Source organism: Emydura macquarii, unplaced genomic scaffold (assembly GCF_026122565.2).
Source record: "Emydura macquarii macquarii isolate MOO-44397 ecotype Brisbane River unplaced genomic scaffold, CSIRO-AGI_Emac_v2 contig_3122, whole genome shotgun sequence".
NCBI classification, from domain to species: Eukaryota; Metazoa; Chordata; order Testudines; family Chelidae; genus Emydura; species Emydura macquarii.
The window spans coordinates 5936293-5955899 of NW_027133259.1; the positions used below are offsets into that span (position 1 = coordinate 5936293).

The window sequence follows — 19607 nt, forward strand, 5'->3', positions numbered from 1 at the left end:
GTAGTTATTTTGGGACATGTGCAGGACATAGTGGATGGGTTTGCCTCAATGAGGTTCCTAAACTGGGAGGGAGGAGGGGGGGGGCAATAGATGGGACACATATCCCTATCTTAGCACCAGACCACCTTGCCCCAGAGTACATACATTGAAGGGATACTTCTCAATGATGTTGCAGACCCTGGTGGATCTGGAAAGGTTCATGATGCACACATCCTTAGGAACTCAGGTCTATTGAAAAGGATGCAGGTGGGCACTTTCTTCCCTGACCAAAAAATAAATATTGGCGATGTTGAAATGCCAATCGTGATGATGGGGGATCCTGCCTACCCCTTGCTCCCTTGGCTAATGATGCCCTACACCCAGCACCTGGACAGCAAGAAGGAGCATTTCAATAATAGGAGCAGCAAGTGAAGAATGGTGGTGGAATGTGCATTTGTCTGCTTAAAGGCAAGATGGAGCAGTTTGCTCACTAGGTTAGACCTCAGTGAACGCAACATCCCAACTGCTATTTCTGCCTGCTGTGTGCTCCATAATGTGTGTGAAACAAAAGGGGGAAAATTCCTGAAGGGTTGGGTCATGGAGACTGATAGGCTGACTGCAAATTTTGAGCAGCCAGATCCCACTGCTAGGCTGAGAGCCAACCGCAGAGCGCTGCATCTGAGGGAAGCCTTGAAAACCCGTTTTTGCAATGAACTGCACTAATGTACGTCTCTGTCAGTGCTGTGCCTTCCCTCCCCATCCCCCCACCCTCGCACCATCGTTCCCCTCCCCCGCTTTCCCTGCCGACAATCCCTGAGCTCTCAATGAATAAAGAGTAATGGTTTTTAAAGCAGTAGAGTTTTATTGGTGATTCGTTACAGTGAGGGAAAGGATGATAATTTAACATTCTCATAAGGCTGCTTGGGCATCCAGAGCAAAGTGATGGACCCTCACACCCAGGCCTCTCTCCTCCTCTATCACTTCCAACTGATGAGCCCCCCAACTTGTAGCAGAAATTCTCATTATTAGGGCCTAAGGGCATCACTTAGAATTTTGCACTACTGAATTTCATCCCATTTCTGTCACGCTAGTCTTAGGGTCAGCCACATCTACCTGAATAATATTCTAGCCCTCTTCTGTATTGATGATGCCTCCCAACTTTGTATCAGCAGCACATTTCATTAGCACACACCTACTTTTTGTGGCAAGGTCATTAATAAAAATATTGAAGAATATTTGTCCCAAGACAATCCTTGAGGTAATCTGCTAATAACCTCTCTCCAGTCATATAATCCACCTTTCAGCACAACCCATTGCCCTCTCCCTTTTAGCCAGTTCCTTATCCATTTTATAATGCTTGTACTGATCCCCATCTTCCCAAATTTAACTAATCATGTCCCATGTGATACTCCATCAAATGCTTTACTAAAGTCCAAATATATTAGATCTGCTGCATTTTCCTTATCTAAAAAATCAGTTATTTACTCAAGGAAATCAGGTTAGTCTGGAATGATCTAACTTTGGTAAATACATGCCCATTACCATTCACCCTCCTCTTCTGGCAGCTGTTGTGTATTTTGTGTCTTGCCTAATTGCCTAGGTTGCTGTAGCAACAGAGCTTAGCTTGTTGCCATAGCAATAGAGTTAGACTATTAAGGGATAGCTCAGCCAGACCTGGCTAGTTTGTCTGGTTTCAGTGTTAGTTCAAAAAAGACGCTTCCTGTGTTGCATCTCTGTGTTCCTGTGCTGGTTTCTCTCTTTCCGAATACAAGCAATTAAAAGGATTCAACGTAATAGCAGCCTTCCCTCCAGTTCCTTTTGTTAGTCATATTTTTGTGTTTGTATTAGAAATTTTGAATATAATTGGACTTACACTAATACTGACCTTACAGGACAGGTAAATTAATTGGTGTTTGAAGAGCACAGTAAGACTCTCCCATGGAAGATGCCATATGCAAGACCCAAACCCAGACAGGGCCATAACTGCATGGTACTATTAAAATTCCTTTTTGGGAAAAGAGCACACCAGTATCCCAGTTCAGTTTAGTGGGATCCTGACTGTCACCTTAGACTTTTGCCATTACTGGATAAGAAAATCATTAATAGCTTAATCCTGATATGTTGGACTGAATGGGAATTTTGCCATCAACTTAAGTAGAAACAGTAGCAAGCCCTCTGTCATGGTAGTGTTTGAACAGTGACACATTTCACTGCTGCTAGCTGAAGATGGTGGGCTGAAAGGGCAGCATACATCACTTTTTAAATTCCATTTTGAGCACTGGTTAATTGTATGGCTATGATTAAGTCTTCCCAGCTAATTATGTTCCAATATGTTCTGCCATATGACAATGTCATATATTCAGTTGATGCAGAAAAAGATTTTTTGCCGTGGATTAAAATGTTGTTAGAAACTCCAACAACTTGAATCCTAGTCAATTTTTTAAAAACGGACAATAAAATAGTTTCAGGTGCAATGCCTGCTTGTGAATTCTCCTTTCTATTTGTGTGGCTTTCCTATTTTTAAAAACATTTTTGATTTCCTCTGTTGCTGTATGAAAGATCCACCACAAACAACAGTGCAAATGACTATATACAAAGGCCCAAACCCTCAAAGGTATGTGGGTGCTTAACTCCCACTGAAATCAAAGGGAGTTTGGTCCAGATCCTCAAAGGAGTTTAGAGACCGAAGTGCTGTCAAATGCAAAAAGTAAACAATCTGACCAAACATCATCATCTTCAATTGTAATCAGCAGAGTGGTTATTTGTGAAATAGTAGGTGCATCCCAATATACACTGGGGAAACAGCGACACTCTGATCTCTTTCCTCACCTCCTGAAATAGCTGACTCCATGCATAGTCCAACTGAATCAGATACGACTCTGAGGAGTAAGGTTCTGTTGGCTGGTGGACTCTGTAACCAGCCTGAGGAAAATAATTGGCTATGCCCAGGTCAGCTCATACCTCTTGCCTCAGAGCTCTGTTTATTGTCCAACACAGAAAAAGGAAACGTGGAGTGAAAACATAAAGTAATAATCCTGTTACAAACCCTATGATCTCTGGCTGTTTAGGGGTCAAGACTTCCCTGCAGACTAAGGGTGTGCCCAGGGCCTCTCAGTTCTCTGCTAGAGGTACAGGAAATGTTCTCCCAGCTCTCTCCTGGTCCCAGGCTCCCTCATGGAGCTGGGACCCTCATTTATATCTCCTAGCTAGGAATCATCAGACCTAATCACCTGATGCTGCCCAGCTGAATCAGATGATTCCGACTCCTCTCCAGAAACTGGCTGGCTGCTTCCCAATCTCCTGGGTCCTTAAAGGGGCTGACTACCCTGTTAGCGGTATTACTCAGTGTAAGTAAAGATATCAGCATGTGGCACAAAGAAAAAAACTAAAAAGTTGCTTTAAAAGAATCATAATTAACTGCACAGTGAACAATTTGTTTTACTGCCAAATTACAGTTTAATTTCTTTCTACATAGATACCATGTACCATGATCCCAAGACTATAACCTTTAGACCATAAGAAAATGGAAGTACTGTACATTTCTCAGATGAAGTGAAAAATAGAAACATGTGCCTAAAAGGTTAAAAGCAGACAATTGTTACACTGACAAAACAAGAACCTAAGAAATGCTTAGGGCTAAGTTTACACCTTCAGCACTGTTTGCTTTTCACAACTTCTAGCCTGTTTCATTTGCAGCTGATAAAGAAATTCTCAGACAGAAAGCTAGTCGATTTAAATGACAAGAACATATTTTTGTGCTAATACCTTTTGGTGGCTGAAAGATACGAATGAAGATGATGCAACAATTTAATAAATCACATGGGTAAATGCCTAATATTTATATAGAGTAAAAAATGTGTACATACATATCAAGGAATATAAACAGTTAATATTTTAACTATAAGCTGAATATATTTGAAGTAAAATAATAAGTAAAAGGAGGAAAAGAGCTGGAGACATCTTCATAATACCAGAAGCCACAGATTTTTTTAATAAACATTACCCCATTTCAGCAAAGGTTATCACTGCACTCTTAAGACTCATATTTGCACTTTGAAGTGACCTGCCCAGCACCACCAAAAAAGTAAACAACAACCACCGGTTTATTCAGATTAAAATGATTTGGTATTAAGTTGGTTGCTGAGAGGCAAACTGAGATGTGACATGGCTAACAAAGCATGACTAATCTACCATGTTAAAGGCTTTGCACTCATCACATTCAAATACTGTATGCCAAATTTAAGAGGGTCTCATGCAAAATCCAGCTATAATAATGCACCACAAAATGTTCCCAAATGATGAAAGGTTTAACTTGTTTTTTAAATAACTGACAGATGTCCATCTGTGAATGGGATAGAAATCAACACGGAAAATTAAAGATGTATGTTTTCCACCTGATACATAGCTGCTGATTCTGTTACCTTCTAGCTAACACTAACAATCAATATGGAATATTCCCGAAAGCTACAGTGGAGAGCAGTGAATGAAAGCTGGAGCATCTGCCTAGCTAGATTAATATCTAGAACTGTTAACTTTCTATTGTTAGTTAATGGGAAGAAAAAACTAATCACAAAACCAATTCAGATTGTGAAGCAATAGAATCCTTCTGATGTACAATATATTTTTATATTTATAATATATTTATATTGACTATAATCTCAATAATGCTATCATGACAATGTGTCTCAGTCGTCTTCTATTTTAAGGTAATTGTCCTAACTGCCTGTAGCATGCAAAGCTTGGAAGAACCAGAAATTCACAGTAAGTAGTACAATTTGATTATGCATCTTCTGCCATCCTAAAATTAACCAGAGTACTGAAGACTGTTTGCTTATTTTGCCTATTTAATTGACAAAAGGTACGGTTCTGTATACTGTACATTCATAGCAGGATCCCATCTCCATGTGCCACCAGCAGGAGGGATCAGGTTACCAACTTTCCATCAGAATACGCTTTCTAGGGTCTAATGTAATAGACCTGCAAACAATTGTTTCTAGTTTGGAGTGCAGTGGATCAAGATTTGATGCAATTCTTCTCTCTGTCTCTCAAGAGGTTCTTTTGCTAGCGCATTTTGTAGTCATTAGATACAGATGTTTCGCACAGCTGTCCTTTAAAATCCAAGTCTACTGTGAAATCCAGGTCACGCTGTAATGAAAATGTAGACGTAACAAGTAAGTAAGACTATAACTGGTTTTGTGGGCAAATGTGATTATCTTTACTCAGCCTAAGAAAGAGTGCAGACTCATAGAGATATGCACACAGTGTTCTTTTCACTAGCAATGAAGTATCAGAATAAATGACCCAACAGCATTCATTGAGTAACCTACAGCAGTGGAAGCTTTGTACATTCTTCTCAGTGGCTTCTTTATAGGCTTGTTGGAAGTTTACCTAAATAGCTATTCTGGAAAAACTATTCTGGAACAGGTATAAACCCCCATATGGAGACACTTACTCTGGAAATAAGAGCGTTTTCCCCAATTTAGCTCAATCCACTTCCAAATGAAATTCCAATTGTCCATCAAAAATAGTTTTCATAGAAAGTTTTTGACCAGACCTATCTGGGACTAGCCCAACACCCATTGAAGTCAATGGGAGTCTTGCCATTCACTTCGCTCAGTTTTGGATTAGGCTATGAGGACCACATTTTCAAAAGAGTTCAGCGTCCACACATGGGGCCAGATTTGCAAACAAAGCTAAGCTCTCAGTTTGACACCCAGCTGAAGTGGGAGAATTACAAAAGTACTCAGAAGCCAGCAGCTGCCATCGAGAAAAATGGGAACTGCTGGCTGCTGAGATTATTTGAGCAGCTGGCAATTTAAGTTAGGTGCCTAAATGCAAGCTGAGTGCATATGAATGTGTGTCACCCCTTTCCTAGGTGCCCAACGGGAAGCTATCAGGTACAGAGTTTTTTTGAAAATACAGCCCAAAATGTATAACTTAAGTAATTATGCCTGATCATCCGCCATTGAAAGCAAAGGGAATTTTATCACTGACTTCAATAGCAGCAGAAACATGGTCTTCTTGCTTATGTCACAAAGTGAGAGCCATAAAACATACGGGATACACTGTACAACTGACTTAACATTGCATTTGGAACCTCTTCCCCCCGGCCCCCACCATCCTGATATTTTTGGAATTCTAACAGTGCAACATTAGCACTGCATTCACATCATTATTTGCATTCAGTTTCAATGAGGCTGTGAACAGACTTCCTGTGACTAAACATGAGTTCAGATTCTTTACCAGGCTTACTCTATTTACTCTTGAGTATGGTACGTCTTGCATTATAGCCACAATTAGAACCAATGAAGCCGACCTACCACGTTTTTCGCATTTTGTTTCATGGATATAGTTCCATAGATTTCTTCACCTCTTCTCACAGTTAGGTAATCCTCTAAGTAGAAGACAGTTTGCTTCCAGTGGGTATATGGAGCATCAGGGGCTACAAAACAGATGTTGGCATTTATATGCATTAGGCATTTGAGTCTGTTCTATGAACAGAATATTAAACGTGGAAAATATTGGAAAAAATTCTCTTCTCATGGCAGATTTCAAATCAGATACTATAATAACACTTGTATGACTCCCACTTACCATAGTGACTTCAGTGGACTTACTCTTTATTTACATTGGTGTTAGTTAGAAGTGAATCAGACCTTACTTATCATGCCTGTTACTTAAAGCTCTCAGAGCACTTACAAGAAGGATAGGTATCATTATACAGTTTTAAAGTTGGGATAACTAAGTCACATAGAGGTTAAGTGATTTCCCAAGACCACTCAGTGAGCCCATGCCAGAACAAAGACAAGAACCCACTTTCTCTGACTATCAGACAAGTTCCCCAACTATTCAACCAGACTGCCTCTCCGTGTGTGCTGTCTACAACTTCCAGCTTCCAATGGAAACATTACCAAATAGAGCTTGGTTCAGCTAACGTTTTTGAGATTTGACTTTTTGTCCCAATTTGGAATGCGAAAAAATGTTCAAAATCTTAAATATTTTCCCATGATGGGACCAAAACCATTTCAAAATTTTGAAACCACCAATCTCCAATAGCCAATTTGGAATGGGAAAAAATTCTCCATGGGAAAACCATTTCCCACCAATCTCCAATAGCCAATAAATTCTCCATGTTCCGATCCCACCTGAAGACCGTGATGTCTACAAGAATTTACCCAACTAATAATGGCAAGGTTGAGAAGTCAATTGGATAGTCTATGGACCAAATTCTCTGCTCAAGTAACATCACCAAAATCAGTGGATTGACTCCAGCCCAGAATTTGGCCCTCAGTATCTTGTACATCTCTCAGAAACATATTAGCAAGACAGGACCAGTCACTACCTTAACCACTTTGGGCTAAATCCTCAGCTAGTGTAAACTGAGATGGTTGCACTGAAGTCAATGCTGATTTACAACAGCAAAGGATATGACCCTTTACCTATATTTTTTTCCCCTACCCTTTGGCTAGCTGTTCTTTTGCTTTGTCTGTTTTAGATTGTGAGTTTTTTGGGGCAGGGACTGTATCTTCCTTTATGTTAATACAGCAAACAGCATAGCGTGTGTACTACTGGAAATGAGCTAATAACAATAACAAACAGTTTGTTATCCTTGAGTGGAATGATTCACTTGCCCATAACTTCGTACCTGGAAAAGAAGTGAAGGATCAACCCTGCAAAAGTATGTGAATTAAGTGAATCTGGGGTTTCCACTTCCAAGGATTTCAGATATTTAGCTGACCCTTTAAGTACAAAAGTATGTTCTGGATTTGTCTGCATTTCCCTATCAATCTCAAGGCCTGAGCTCTGCTAGGCTGTAATTAGTTTTCAGCTTGATATTTTTTCATAAGTCCTAGTACCTTTCATTACATTTGGGGGTGGGCTAAATAGTAGAAATCATCATGAAGACAGCAGCAGGATATACAGCTGGATTTTGCTTTCATGTTTCCCACTTTAATGGCTAGCTTTGCTCTAATTTTCTGAGCCAAAAGTTCCATTTTTCAGCCCAAAAGAGAAATGTGACGGGTAACCCTGTCTGGTGCCTCTGAATATTCGCAGAGATTTAGAATGCTCTTCTGCTCCCAGAGGAGTGTTCACTGAATGACTAAATCTATACACAGATACATGATCCAAAGCTTATCTGTTACAGGGTGTCCTTTAAGATGATTTAATATCTCATCCATTTTGACTCATTAATTTCACACACAATCCTTCTAGTTTATTGATGGACTTTCTTTCTACCCAGGGCTTCCTTTCCACTAACGTATTTTTGAAAACACTTCTTATTCCCCTTTGCTCCTTTGGCCGGCATTAGAGGCCTGACATTCCAAACCTGCCCCTTATTCATTCCACTGTCCATATCTTCCCCCTGAAAACTTCAACAGAATGCGAGTGTTTGTTTTCCTTTTTCTTCCTCTTCCCTTTTGCATTTTCAGTATGGTTTTGTTTTTCGGTTTTATTTGCAGATCTTTTGAGCCGCCCCTTGTGAACCTGCATTGGCTACTTATTACTTCTTGCATTCTTCTATTTCAGGGAGTCTGCGGCACCTAAAGACCCCAATCCAAAACCCATTACATTCAACAGATCTTCACATTAACTTCTCTAAGGCAGGGCAGACCCGTACCTTCCCTTAGGATTCTCCAGGCTTCTTCCATATGATAGACTTTAATATTTCCTGCCATTGCATTTTACTCTCTCTCTAGGGGTAAAAATTTCAAAAGTACCTAAGGCCCAGACCATCAAATGTATATAGGCACCTAACTCCCATTGATTCACAAATCTGGACCTTCAGAACCTAAGTTTCATTGAATTTCAGTAACACTTAGGAGCCTAAGTCACTTTTTAAAATGGGACTCAGGCCCCTAAGTCAGTTGGGCCCTTTTTATAATTTTACCCTTGATTTTTTTGATTCCCCAAGTTTGTTTCCATAACTCCAGTATCCTTGCGCCACTTGATGATTTCCATGAACACATTCCTTACAAGGACAGCTAGCTGAGTTCTTGCGCAAGTCACTTAACAGGCTCTGTGACTGTTTCCTATCCATAAAATTGGAGGATGAATACTTCCTTTCTCTCACCCTCTGTTTCTCTTTACTTACGTTGTAAAATTTTGCAGCAGAGACTTGTTTTACTCCCAGTCACAGTAGCATTGTAACAGGGTCGACACCCACCCCTCACAAGCACCCCCTTTGATCTAGTGCCTGTCGGCAATCATTCAGTATGTGGAATGGGTTGGCACCTCCCTTTTGCAAGACCCTCCCCCCCCGATCACTGATTCCATCAGTGGGTCTTCAGTGACTCAGCCTTCTGGACAAGTCACACACACCATCTGTAGGTGGAACAGAACAAACCTCTTTGAGGTTATAGTCTTTCCCTTCTCCCAGCCCTGGTATGGGGCCATACCTCCAGGGCCTCCTCCCTGAAGACGCTGTCTTCCTGCAGCCCTCCCTGGGCTCAGTTCTTGCTCAGCCCCAGAAGCCAGCCAGGAGCATCTTCTTAGCTCCCCTGGTCCTTGCCCACACTGAGCTGTCCATGGTTCTGCTGCTCTTTCAACCACTCTGGAACCCAGTTCTCTCTCATCCAGCTCCAGGCAGCAACCAACTGGCTCCAGCTCTGCTGCTCCTTTTTATATGGTCTTCCTGGCCTCTGACTAGCTGCTCCTGCAGCCTGTCTGATTGGCCGCTTCCCCTGCAGCCACTCTAGGCCTCGGAAGACTTCTATTCTGCTCCTCTCTGTGACAGGGTATGGCAGGACCCCGAGGCCCCCAACTGAAGCTGTGTCTACACTGCCCCACTGTAGACTACAAGGGTGTGAATAACAATGCACACCAAAGTGCTGCACTATAACTCCCCCTCTGGACACCATGGTTGCAAACTAAAAGGTTACTACTTCACATTAGTGTAGTCTTATTTGAAGAGGACTACGTTAATGTGAACTGGGAACCTTTTAGTTCACACCTGTAGTGTCCACATGGGGGAGTTACAGCGCTGCACTTTGGTGTAAACTGCTATTCACGCCTCATAGGCTGAACTGCGGGATAGTGTAGACAAGCCTTCAGATGTCTATACAACACCTAGCACACCGGGGCTCTGGTCTCACTTGTGACCCCTAGGTATTAAACTAACTGATTCCATGACTCTCTTCAGATATGGTACCATCTTCAGACCCATCTCTTCCTCCTGGCTCATTAGTTTCATGGCTAATAAACAAATCAAATCTTATGAGAGAAACATTCTAACTTCCTCCATCATTAAATCTATTTTAATCTCCCACTTCCATGCAACTAAAATACAGCATCCTGCTTCTTCCCCTTAGCTCTCATGGGAACCGCAGATCTCTCTTCTCACATACTACTAAGTAAATCATGAGTAACTGAAGTCAATGGAGCTACACTGGTATGAGAGGAAAATGAGACTCAGGGACTAAATTAACAACCAAAGGATGGAAGGAAAGAGCATGGATGAGCAGGAATTAAAATGAAAATCTACAGTAACAAAAGGCTGGCATATGGAACTAAATGCCCTGTTTCTGTTCCATATTTTTCTTGCACAGATTATCTACAGATGCTATCTCTCTGAAATACTGTGCTTGTGAATATGTTTTATGCATTGTAATCAATAGAATTGATTCTGCTGTCACACTGGTTTTATCTAGTATAATTCTATCTATTTCAATCCAATCACTCCTTATTTTCCCTGGTATGAGAGAAGAACCAGAGTCAATGGCTCTATGGAAGTGTGAAAGTCATAAATAAGTCATATAAGCCATAGCAATATTTTTCAGGATAAACACATCTCAATAAAAATGTTTTAAAGACTTGTATATGATACTGTATTTAAGACACACTCCCCAAACCCATTTGCCACTAAAAGCTAAAAATACAGTAATGCCAGAAGAGCTATTTATGAGAGAGAGAGAATTTTTTTCTGCGTTAAGTTAGTCTTCATGTTTACTGGCTAGCCTGGGTCAATGAGACCAGACAGAGAGATGAGAGACACTTAAGAATTCAGGAGTCTTTTTACATGTGTATGAGGTGGTTCATAGCGGCCGGCATCTCTCTTTCTGCTAAGAAGAGCCAATTTAAATTGCTATCTGCTGGAGACAGTGATATGTGTTCAGTGTGCTCTTCATAGTAAAAATGCAACAGTCTGTGACAACCCAAATTGAGTTTCTTCCAGTATTATTATCATGCATTCACTGAGATCACATTAACATAATCAAACTCATGAGATGATGGGAAAGATGCTGAGGTGTGGTTTGCATGCAGATTTTCTACAAGTAAAACAGTTTTGCTTAGCAGTGTGATTTTTTTTCTTTTAGCTGAAATGGTTATACCACCACAACCCCTAGTATTAATGCCTTATATCATTATATTATTCCCCTTCCCTTATAAGAATATACCATTATATGTATCTTCATATTGTTATCTACACTAATGGGGGTTGTACCACTTAACTAAAGTGGTACAACTTCTGTGTGTAGCAGGGCTGGGTGGGAAATAGTTTTCCCTTCCAGTGAGAATTCTGATGATTTTGTATAATTTTCTTGTGCCAAATAGGGATAAAATGTAAAATCTCTGAAGTTTTCACAAACCAATAATCCAAACATTTTTGGATTGGCCCAATCAAAAACAATTCATTTCCGTAATTTAAAAACATTTCATTTTGATTTCAATCTTTTTGGGTTTTTTTTTTTTTTTTACCTTTTTCTAGTATGAATTAACAACAACTTTGAACCAAAAAGTCATTTTGAAGTGAAAAATGAACATATTTGTCTAAAAAAAGTCAAAATGTGACATTTTGACAATTTTGACGCTTTTGTTTGTTTATTTATTTATTTGCTTATTTATTTATTTTCAAAGTTTTTTGGAAGTGGAAGGTTTGTTAAAACTGACCCTTTGTCGAAACTGACACTTTTCAACAAAATGGCATTTTCTGATTAAAAATGTTCCATCAGCAAATTAGCACCAAGCTCTAGTGTGTAGACAAGACCTAAATTAAGTAGTAATTCTGCCTTTGAAAGCGTCACATAGTCATGTGACCAGCTGGTGACTGCTGTGTGCATTGGTTTGGATCCGAATCCAGATCCATGCCAGAGGATATTCATTAATCTCTTCTCTGTTTGACTTGTCTCTGGTCAAATTTCTAAATGGAAACATCTTAGAGCTAAATGAAGTCTGTCCCAACACAGATGTGCTGCAGGGGAAAGAGTGCAGGGGATTGCAATCGTCCCTAATGTTCCTTAGAGAAGATTGATGTAATTTGATTGACTGTGCTCCCAGAGCTGAGGGGAGCGGCATAAATGGAGACATATAATCAGAGACCCTCATATCTATCATGCAAATATCAGTCTAGTCACCCATTTAAAAAAAGTTGCATACTAATGATGTGCCAAATACTTAATGAAGCAAATCAGTGTAGCACTATTGACATCTGTGGTGCTCTGCCAATTTACACCAAATGAGGAGCTGGACCAGTGTCTCTAGTTAATATGAAATTTTCACACACACACACACACACACACTCACTCTTCATTATCATTGGAGCACATTATCATTTGCACTAAGGCCCCTTTACTCTGCTCTGCTCTGTGTGTAAATTACATGTATATTAGGGATGGTTGAAAAATCTACATCAAAACTGTTTTTGATGGAGAATTAGGTTTTTGACTAAACTAAACTGGGTTTTTCACGAGTGTCTGATTTTTTATTGTAATTGAAAAAACGAATAACTAGAAACCAAAATGTTTTTTTTCAGTTGAAAACAAAAATATTTTGACAATTATTCAAAATATTTTTATTTGGATATGTCACTGTGATGCCTGATGGGAATCATAGTTCATTATCTTCATGTGCCTAACCTCCACTATGGTTCAGGCTACCCATCCAGACTTCATGTCCCAAGATGCTCCACCTTCTGTCACTAAGAGGGGAAACCATGATGCATTGTAGGAGATGTGGTCTGACCTGGGAACTCACACTATAGAGGAGAATGGGTGCATGAGGCACTCAAACGACAACTCCCATGAGACACCACAGTGGCATTTCAGAATCAAATTCAGTTTTTAAACAAAATATTTTGCTTTTAGATTTTTCACCAAAAAGTCAAAAATTTCTGATGGGGAGAGAATTTTCTGACCAGATCTAAGTTACATCCACTTTAAGGCCTCTTTACACTGCCAGAGCTGCTTAACGGTATCTGGGTGCAAATGACAATCTGGCCCAATGCTATCTTGTTATCCTGTCCCTTTAAATACAGTCAATGATTAGATTTTCTTTAAAAAAAAAAACCAAGCTAAGTTGGCTAGGGCAAGATGGAACTCCGCATTCTCTTTGGCGAGCAGTTGTTCACATGAATAAGACTACTCCAGTTAGTATCTGTTCACCAATGTAGGTAAAGGGTTCACATTCTCGCTTTCAGGATTATTATACAATGGAGCTGTGGCAGTAAGGAAAGTAGATTGTGTACCTGTAGAAAAGCCCATTTTCTTGTGGCACTTCGTAAATTCTATATTAAAATAGGTGACCAAGGCATGAATGTAATCGTTGCGCTGAATTTGGAGGCAGAACGCAGATGTAAATGCCAGTTCTTCCGTCTTCACTGTATAAATATCCACTTCCTGCATTAAGGAAAAAGAATAAGCCATTGACATAACACAAGTCTCTATGTCTTGACTTGTCTTGCGTAGGCTAGGTGAGCAGATCTGTTTTACACATTGAGTGATGTATTTAAATGTTTTATTTATTGCTCAGCAATGAAGGCAACTAGCAGCCCATTGCTCCGTAAGAAATCAGTGGCATGTTTGAGAAGAATAGCATCCACAGAATCAGCAAATGACCCTGAAGGGGAATCTTAAAACCAGGCAGCCAACTCATATACTAACTAGTTCACCAGAGAACTATAGAGAGGCCAACCAGTGAAAGGGAATTTGTCCTGACGGTTGCAGGAGTTACAGAGAAACAAGGTAAGAAAATATGCTTTGAAATAGAGAGGAAAAGTAGAAGGGGGAGCTTAAGGCCCCAATTGTGAGACCCTTACTTTCTAGTGTAATTATTACTCAGCATAAGTAAGGGTGGCAGAATTGGATCCTTAATAACCAGCAGAAGACAGTTAACATGACTGTAGGAGTGGGCATAAGCCTTCGGGGTTGGACTTCAAAAAAGGAGGCAGAACCATGAGAGCTGGCAGCCAGGGCAGCAAGAAAATGAAGTCATTAACACATCTGTTTACCTGGGTCAGGCCTGAGAGGCGATGGAAGGAGTTTTCATCACTTGTAAGAACTGCACACAGATATTTAGCTGAGTGAATAATGCAGAAAATATTCCATGAACATTCATTTACATTTTTTAATTAATTTGCTTCGGCCATGTCTGGACACATTGTAATGAACAACCCGGCACTGGCAGGGCTGTGGGTAAGATGAGTTCATAGGCTTTGCTACCTCTAATTTCTACTTGGCAATATGGTTACATTTGTTGATATCTAAGGCCTCTTCTGTGAATTTTGATTCATAAGGACATCTTTTTCACTCTCGGAGTCTCTTAACAGAAGGGAATATGCATTAGCTATGTAGAGCTAAATAAAATGAATATCCAAAGTAGGTGACATGGCCCCACTTTCCCCGATCATGTGTTCTAACCTTGTATCAAAGAATGGATTCCAAATATTAGCCAGAAGGACTTTTTTAGACCATAGAAGAAAATCATGTAAGTCTTAATAGGACTTGAATGTGGCATTCAACAACAAAGATGCAGTCTCCAAGACAGTGTACTTATGTTGATGTTCAGATAAGATGTCGCGCTTCAGGGCATTAAGCTGATTGCCTCAGTTTAATCAGGATGAATTCTTCACACACATATACAGCATTGCACAGTTGGCTGTGATGGTGTATTATGCATGTTCATTGTTTTCCTCAGAGGCATCAAATACTGGATGGACACTGTGAGAGGCAGGATACAAAGCTTGGTATACCATTGATCTTATCTGAAAGGTATGGGAAATCCTACATTCTTAATGGTGCATTTCACTAGATCTCTGTAAATACATCTGCCTTCACTTCCTTTTTTGTTGGTGACCAGGGGCAACTATTTGGTATTGAGTCAATACATCTTATATTATACTCTCCATATCAAGAGGAGGGAAATCAATTTCAACATTGAAAAAAAAGAAAAAGACAGAAACTGTTCATGCATACTGAGACATGAAGTTTGTTCTACAGTATTGAAGGCTGAAAAGGAAACATATGGACTAGATTCCCTTCTCCATTACATCTGTGTAAACCTAGAGTAAGTGGATTGACTTCAGTGGAGTCAATCCAAATTTATATCAGCATAATGGAGATCAGAATCTGGCACATTTATATATAATACAATTCTCTATTTTGGCAAGAACCTGCAACAATACAGGAGAGGCAAAGTAAGCCAAACACAGAGAGACTCAGCTATTAGTCAGAAATTAATTTCTTTGTATTGACCACACAATGCATAGGTTTTTCTGAGGATGAAGATGGCCTGCATCTTTAAAAACAAAGCTCTATTTTTGGCCTAATATATTGTTCAGGAACAGTTCAACCATATGAAAACTGCTGTATTCTGTTTCCAAGGTCATTGAGTATGTATCTGTCATATTGAGACACTGAATTATCTGTCACATGTTTATAAGTGGTTTAAATGAAAACTGCCTGAGAGTGCTTCACAGTGCAGCACTTCTCTGAAAAGTAATTCTGCATAAAAGGCATTGCAGGGGTTCTGCATTTATTGTCTCTTACTGATGCTTTTCCAAATATGATTAATCTACAAGTAAAAAGGGTTTTTTTAACTGCCATCCCTGCAAACCTGCCTGAGATATCCTTCTCCCTCATTACCACCAGTACTAATGGCTTTCACCCAAAAAGAAGTAGCAATTTTGGATGCCTCAGTTTTTGGGTGTATGACTTGAGACACCTTTAAGGTTCTGATTTACAGAGAGTCCTGAGCCACCTGGTCTGTGTAAATCAGACCCCGTAAAAGGGTATCCTGTGGGGGACCCAAAAATTAGGTACCCAAAACAACTAACCACTTTCCAAAATCTTAGCCGAAGATTCTGCAAGCCAAATTAAGCCTTCAGTGATAGTTGCATTATTCCATTGTCTTCAGAGGCTTTGCACAGATGTAACTGATTGGAACTTAATATATAATTTTTTGTTGATGCACCAGAAGGAATAGAATCCAGCTCCCCCTCTCTGATTTGCATTGGTTTTGCAGGGTGAAGCAGAATCAAAAGCAATAAAAATATTATTTTGTCAGCAAAATCAGTAAAAATGTTTCTGGAAATGTATAGGGAACAAAAACACCAGGTAAGAAGGTGCCATTTTTTACAACCATTTTTTCAGAGCAGAACCATATTTTAATTTGCCATGCAGAGTAGGAGATTACATTTTTTTGGTATTAATTAATTTGTACTATTTTGGTACTGACTCAGTCCCTGTTTTTAACCCCCATTTCAGCTGCCACGCATTCCTCTGCTAGATATGTGTTCTGCTTCTCAGTCAAAATCCCAGGTGGCTGAATGCTAATTTTGCATAAATTTAGATGGAAAAGCCATGCGCCTCTACATTTCTCTCTCAATTATGTAAAAATTGGGCATAATTGAGCATCAGCCTGGTCCAAAGAGAGCCCTTAATTGGAATAAAGTGTTAAACTGAGAAATAATAAGAGCGATAAAGATAGCAGTTAAATACATAGGACCAGATTGTGGCTGGGGACTTGTGGAGAAGCACAAAGGGGAATATGGGCATAAGGAACCTCCCCTGCTCTGTGTCCCACTCAGTTCTTGTACTCAGGGGAGTGGAAGGTTTTGCTTGTGCGCTAGCCACCTTAAAAGTGAGTGAAGGGTGTGGGAGTAATTATAAGGGTGGGCGTGAGAATCTCCTTCCCAACTTTCAGCTTTGTGGGGGGTGGAGGGGGAAACAGAAATGCCTCTCTCTCTCAGCCCCTGAACTTTTGGCTGGCTGTGCAGAGGAAGCTGGAGAGAGGGGAAGAAGCAGTGGTGTAGGGAACGGGGTGGGTCATACCCCTGGGCGCCGGCCTGGGGAGGTGCACTGGCCAGGCCCTCGGAGGAGGAGCCGCCCCCCGTCGCAGGCAGCTTGGGCATCCTCTCGGCCCCTCCGCACCAGCACTAGGCGCAAGCCGCAGGGACCAGAGCTCATCACGGCTCCCCCTCTCCCGCTGCCCCCACAGTGGGGGGAGAAACAGGCCCACAGACACCCCCCTCCCTTGCGGGGGACTGCCAACCCCGGGTTGCAGGGGAGGGTTGCCAATGTAAGTATGGCCCCCGGGCGCCAGAGACCCATGGTACGCCACTGGGAAGAAGAATAGTCTGAGGGTGCTTTGTGCAGCATCCTCAGCGCTCTGTCAACTCTGCCTCCGTGCTGGCCTCCTGATAGGGTCCGTAGTCACTATACAGGGAGCGAGTGCAATTGTAATTCCAGGCCAGCCGTGGCCTCAGCTGTGTCATCCTGCTGGGCCAGCAAAGAGCTTGCAGCTGTGGCTCCTTGCCTATCTGGGCACGCACGCCCCTCACACCAGCTCTGCATGTCTGTAGCAGAGGAGAGGCCTGGCCAAGACAAGGGGGTGCAGCATTGATTGACAGCAGTTTCTCTTTTCACTTCTGATTCCCCGCTTGCTCACCCCCCCCCCCCCACACACACACCCCTTTGTTAGTATGCAGGCACCAGGGGTGCAGCTGTGAGGGGAATTTGAGGAAAGGAAGGTGGGAGGGTTTTGGAACAGGGAAAGAGAACGGGGCAGGAGGCAGTTTGGAGAAGAGAGAACGAAATGTTTGGTGATGAGGGTGGAGAATGGGGTGGATTCATTGTGAGGAGAAACGGGAATCTGCGGAGGGGGGAGGGGAGAGTGAGAAGTCTGGGAAGATTTCACCCAAAGAGGCATCTGGAGGGGAAAGAGGAGAACCTAGGGGTGGAGACGCCGCACGCTGCCTGAAGTTGGCTGTAGCACAAGATATGAGCCCGTCAAAGATGGCGCCGAAGCAAGAGACGTGGAAGACAGCCAAAGTAAGCGCTGTGGGTCTTGTTTTTATTTTTGAAGAGGCGTGGGGAGAAAGGAACTTTTGTTGGGACTCCTTTTGAGCTGCCTCTTGGAGCTGAAGGGGAATGGCTCAGTCCCTCCCACAGACTCCTTGGGGCAACATTATTCCACTCTTGCAGGGTGGGGACATGGGCAGAAGCGCATTTGACATGTGGTCAAACTCCCCAGGAGTTGAGAGGCATTGTGCTTCCTTCCCGCTCATTGCTTCCCAGATGCGTGGCTCCATGCAGAAAGTATCGTGCACCTACCCTCTGAAAATCAGACCTCCCCTTTTAGACACCCCAAAAACGGACACTCCACAGATCATGAGATACTTGAAAAAACATTACCACTGGATATTCTCACTGTTGGGCACCCCAGCATGTGTATGAGGCGTTAGCCCCTGCATGAGGCAGACCTGCTGAAAAGGTTCTTTTTGTAGATTATGGGTTCTCCACTAAGGACATGACATGAGGGGTCATGACAACCTTTCTGAGTAGACGGGAGATGGGCCTCAAAACTACTGGGGGCTCCCAAACCCTTTTTTTTTTTTTTTTTTGCTGTAACATAGTCAGTATGTGGAGAAACATGTTCCCACTCTACTTGTGCTATATTTGCTTAGCCAGCCTTTTCCTACGGTTTCTTATCTTTAGGGTTTTTTGGATTTTTTGAATTTAAAATCACAGCACACAGGAAACAAAGAGTTCGCTAAACATACCCCTATATAAAGCCACACAGGGTGGGCTTCCCACCCTGACACCTGTGTTTTCACTGAGCAGTTATGAGTTTAGAGTGAGATTCTCTGACCTTTACTCACATTGAACAGTACCTAACTCTGCTATTAGTTCCACTGATTCCAATGGGGCTATTATAGAATAAGGCACTGTTCAATGTCAGCGTGGAAGAATCAGGCCCTTAGATAGTCAAGCATGGCTCCTAATAAGTGGGTTATGCTGTAAAATTTCCTTGCGTGACTAGAGCTTGTCCTCGGGTTACGGATACAGTTTCTCCAAGTGGAGGCACCATTCATTCTAAAAACTGCTACTGGATTTATCAACACAAAGTTTCAGTAAACCTTGCTGAATGCCAGAACACAAGGGCCTCATAACAGTTACAAGTGGGTGGAGTCCCTCAGAGAAAGGTGTTACATAAGGAAGAAGCATTTGAAATATGAAGTAGGTGCAGAGTGTGCAGCATCTTATGTTTTGAAAGTAAGCAGTTAAATTTAAGCCCACTCCAGAAAAGCTCACAGAGAGGGTATCTGCTTTTCTTCTAAGGGCTTGTCTTCACTGCAGTATTAGCGCAATGTATAATTGAAGTGTTGCCCACAGCTCAACTCCTGTGCGCACGCACATCTCTAGCTCAAATGAACTGGTGCTTTCAACTAAAACTAGCTGGCCTGTCTGGGGATGTGGGTTGAAGCTTAAGTGTTGCTGAAACTGAGTTAGTAACGCAGTGGGGACTCACCTACTTTGTGCTGCTAATCCAAACACTCTGGGCAGCTGATGTGTTGTTTTTCAGTGTGACTACTCTCTCTTGAGCAATGCTAACTGGAGAGGAATTAACTTGAG

At 41.5% G+C, this 19607-nt stretch overlaps 1 protein-coding gene across 2 annotated transcripts in view; it reads right to left on the reverse strand.

Annotated features, from left to right (window-relative positions):
* Nucleotides 1–3126: 3126 nt before the first annotated feature.
* Nucleotides 3127–19607, reverse strand: part of PRMT8 (protein arginine methyltransferase 8) — an 88928-nt gene continuing 72447 nt past the window's right edge. Inside the window, exons 8-10 of one of the 2 annotated variants that reach the window (XM_067531022.1) lie at nucleotides 13442–13592; nucleotides 6300–6421; nucleotides 3127–5124 (exon numbers count right to left, since the gene is read on the reverse strand). In XM_067531022.1, the coding sequence (XP_067387123.1) occupies nucleotides 5041–5124; nucleotides 6300–6421; nucleotides 13442–13592 (357 nt within the window). In that variant the 3' untranslated portion in view covers nucleotides 3127–5040. The remainder of the gene's footprint in view (nucleotides 5125–6299; nucleotides 6422–13441; nucleotides 13593–19607) is intronic. The other variant, XM_067531023.1, reaches the window with a different exon arrangement.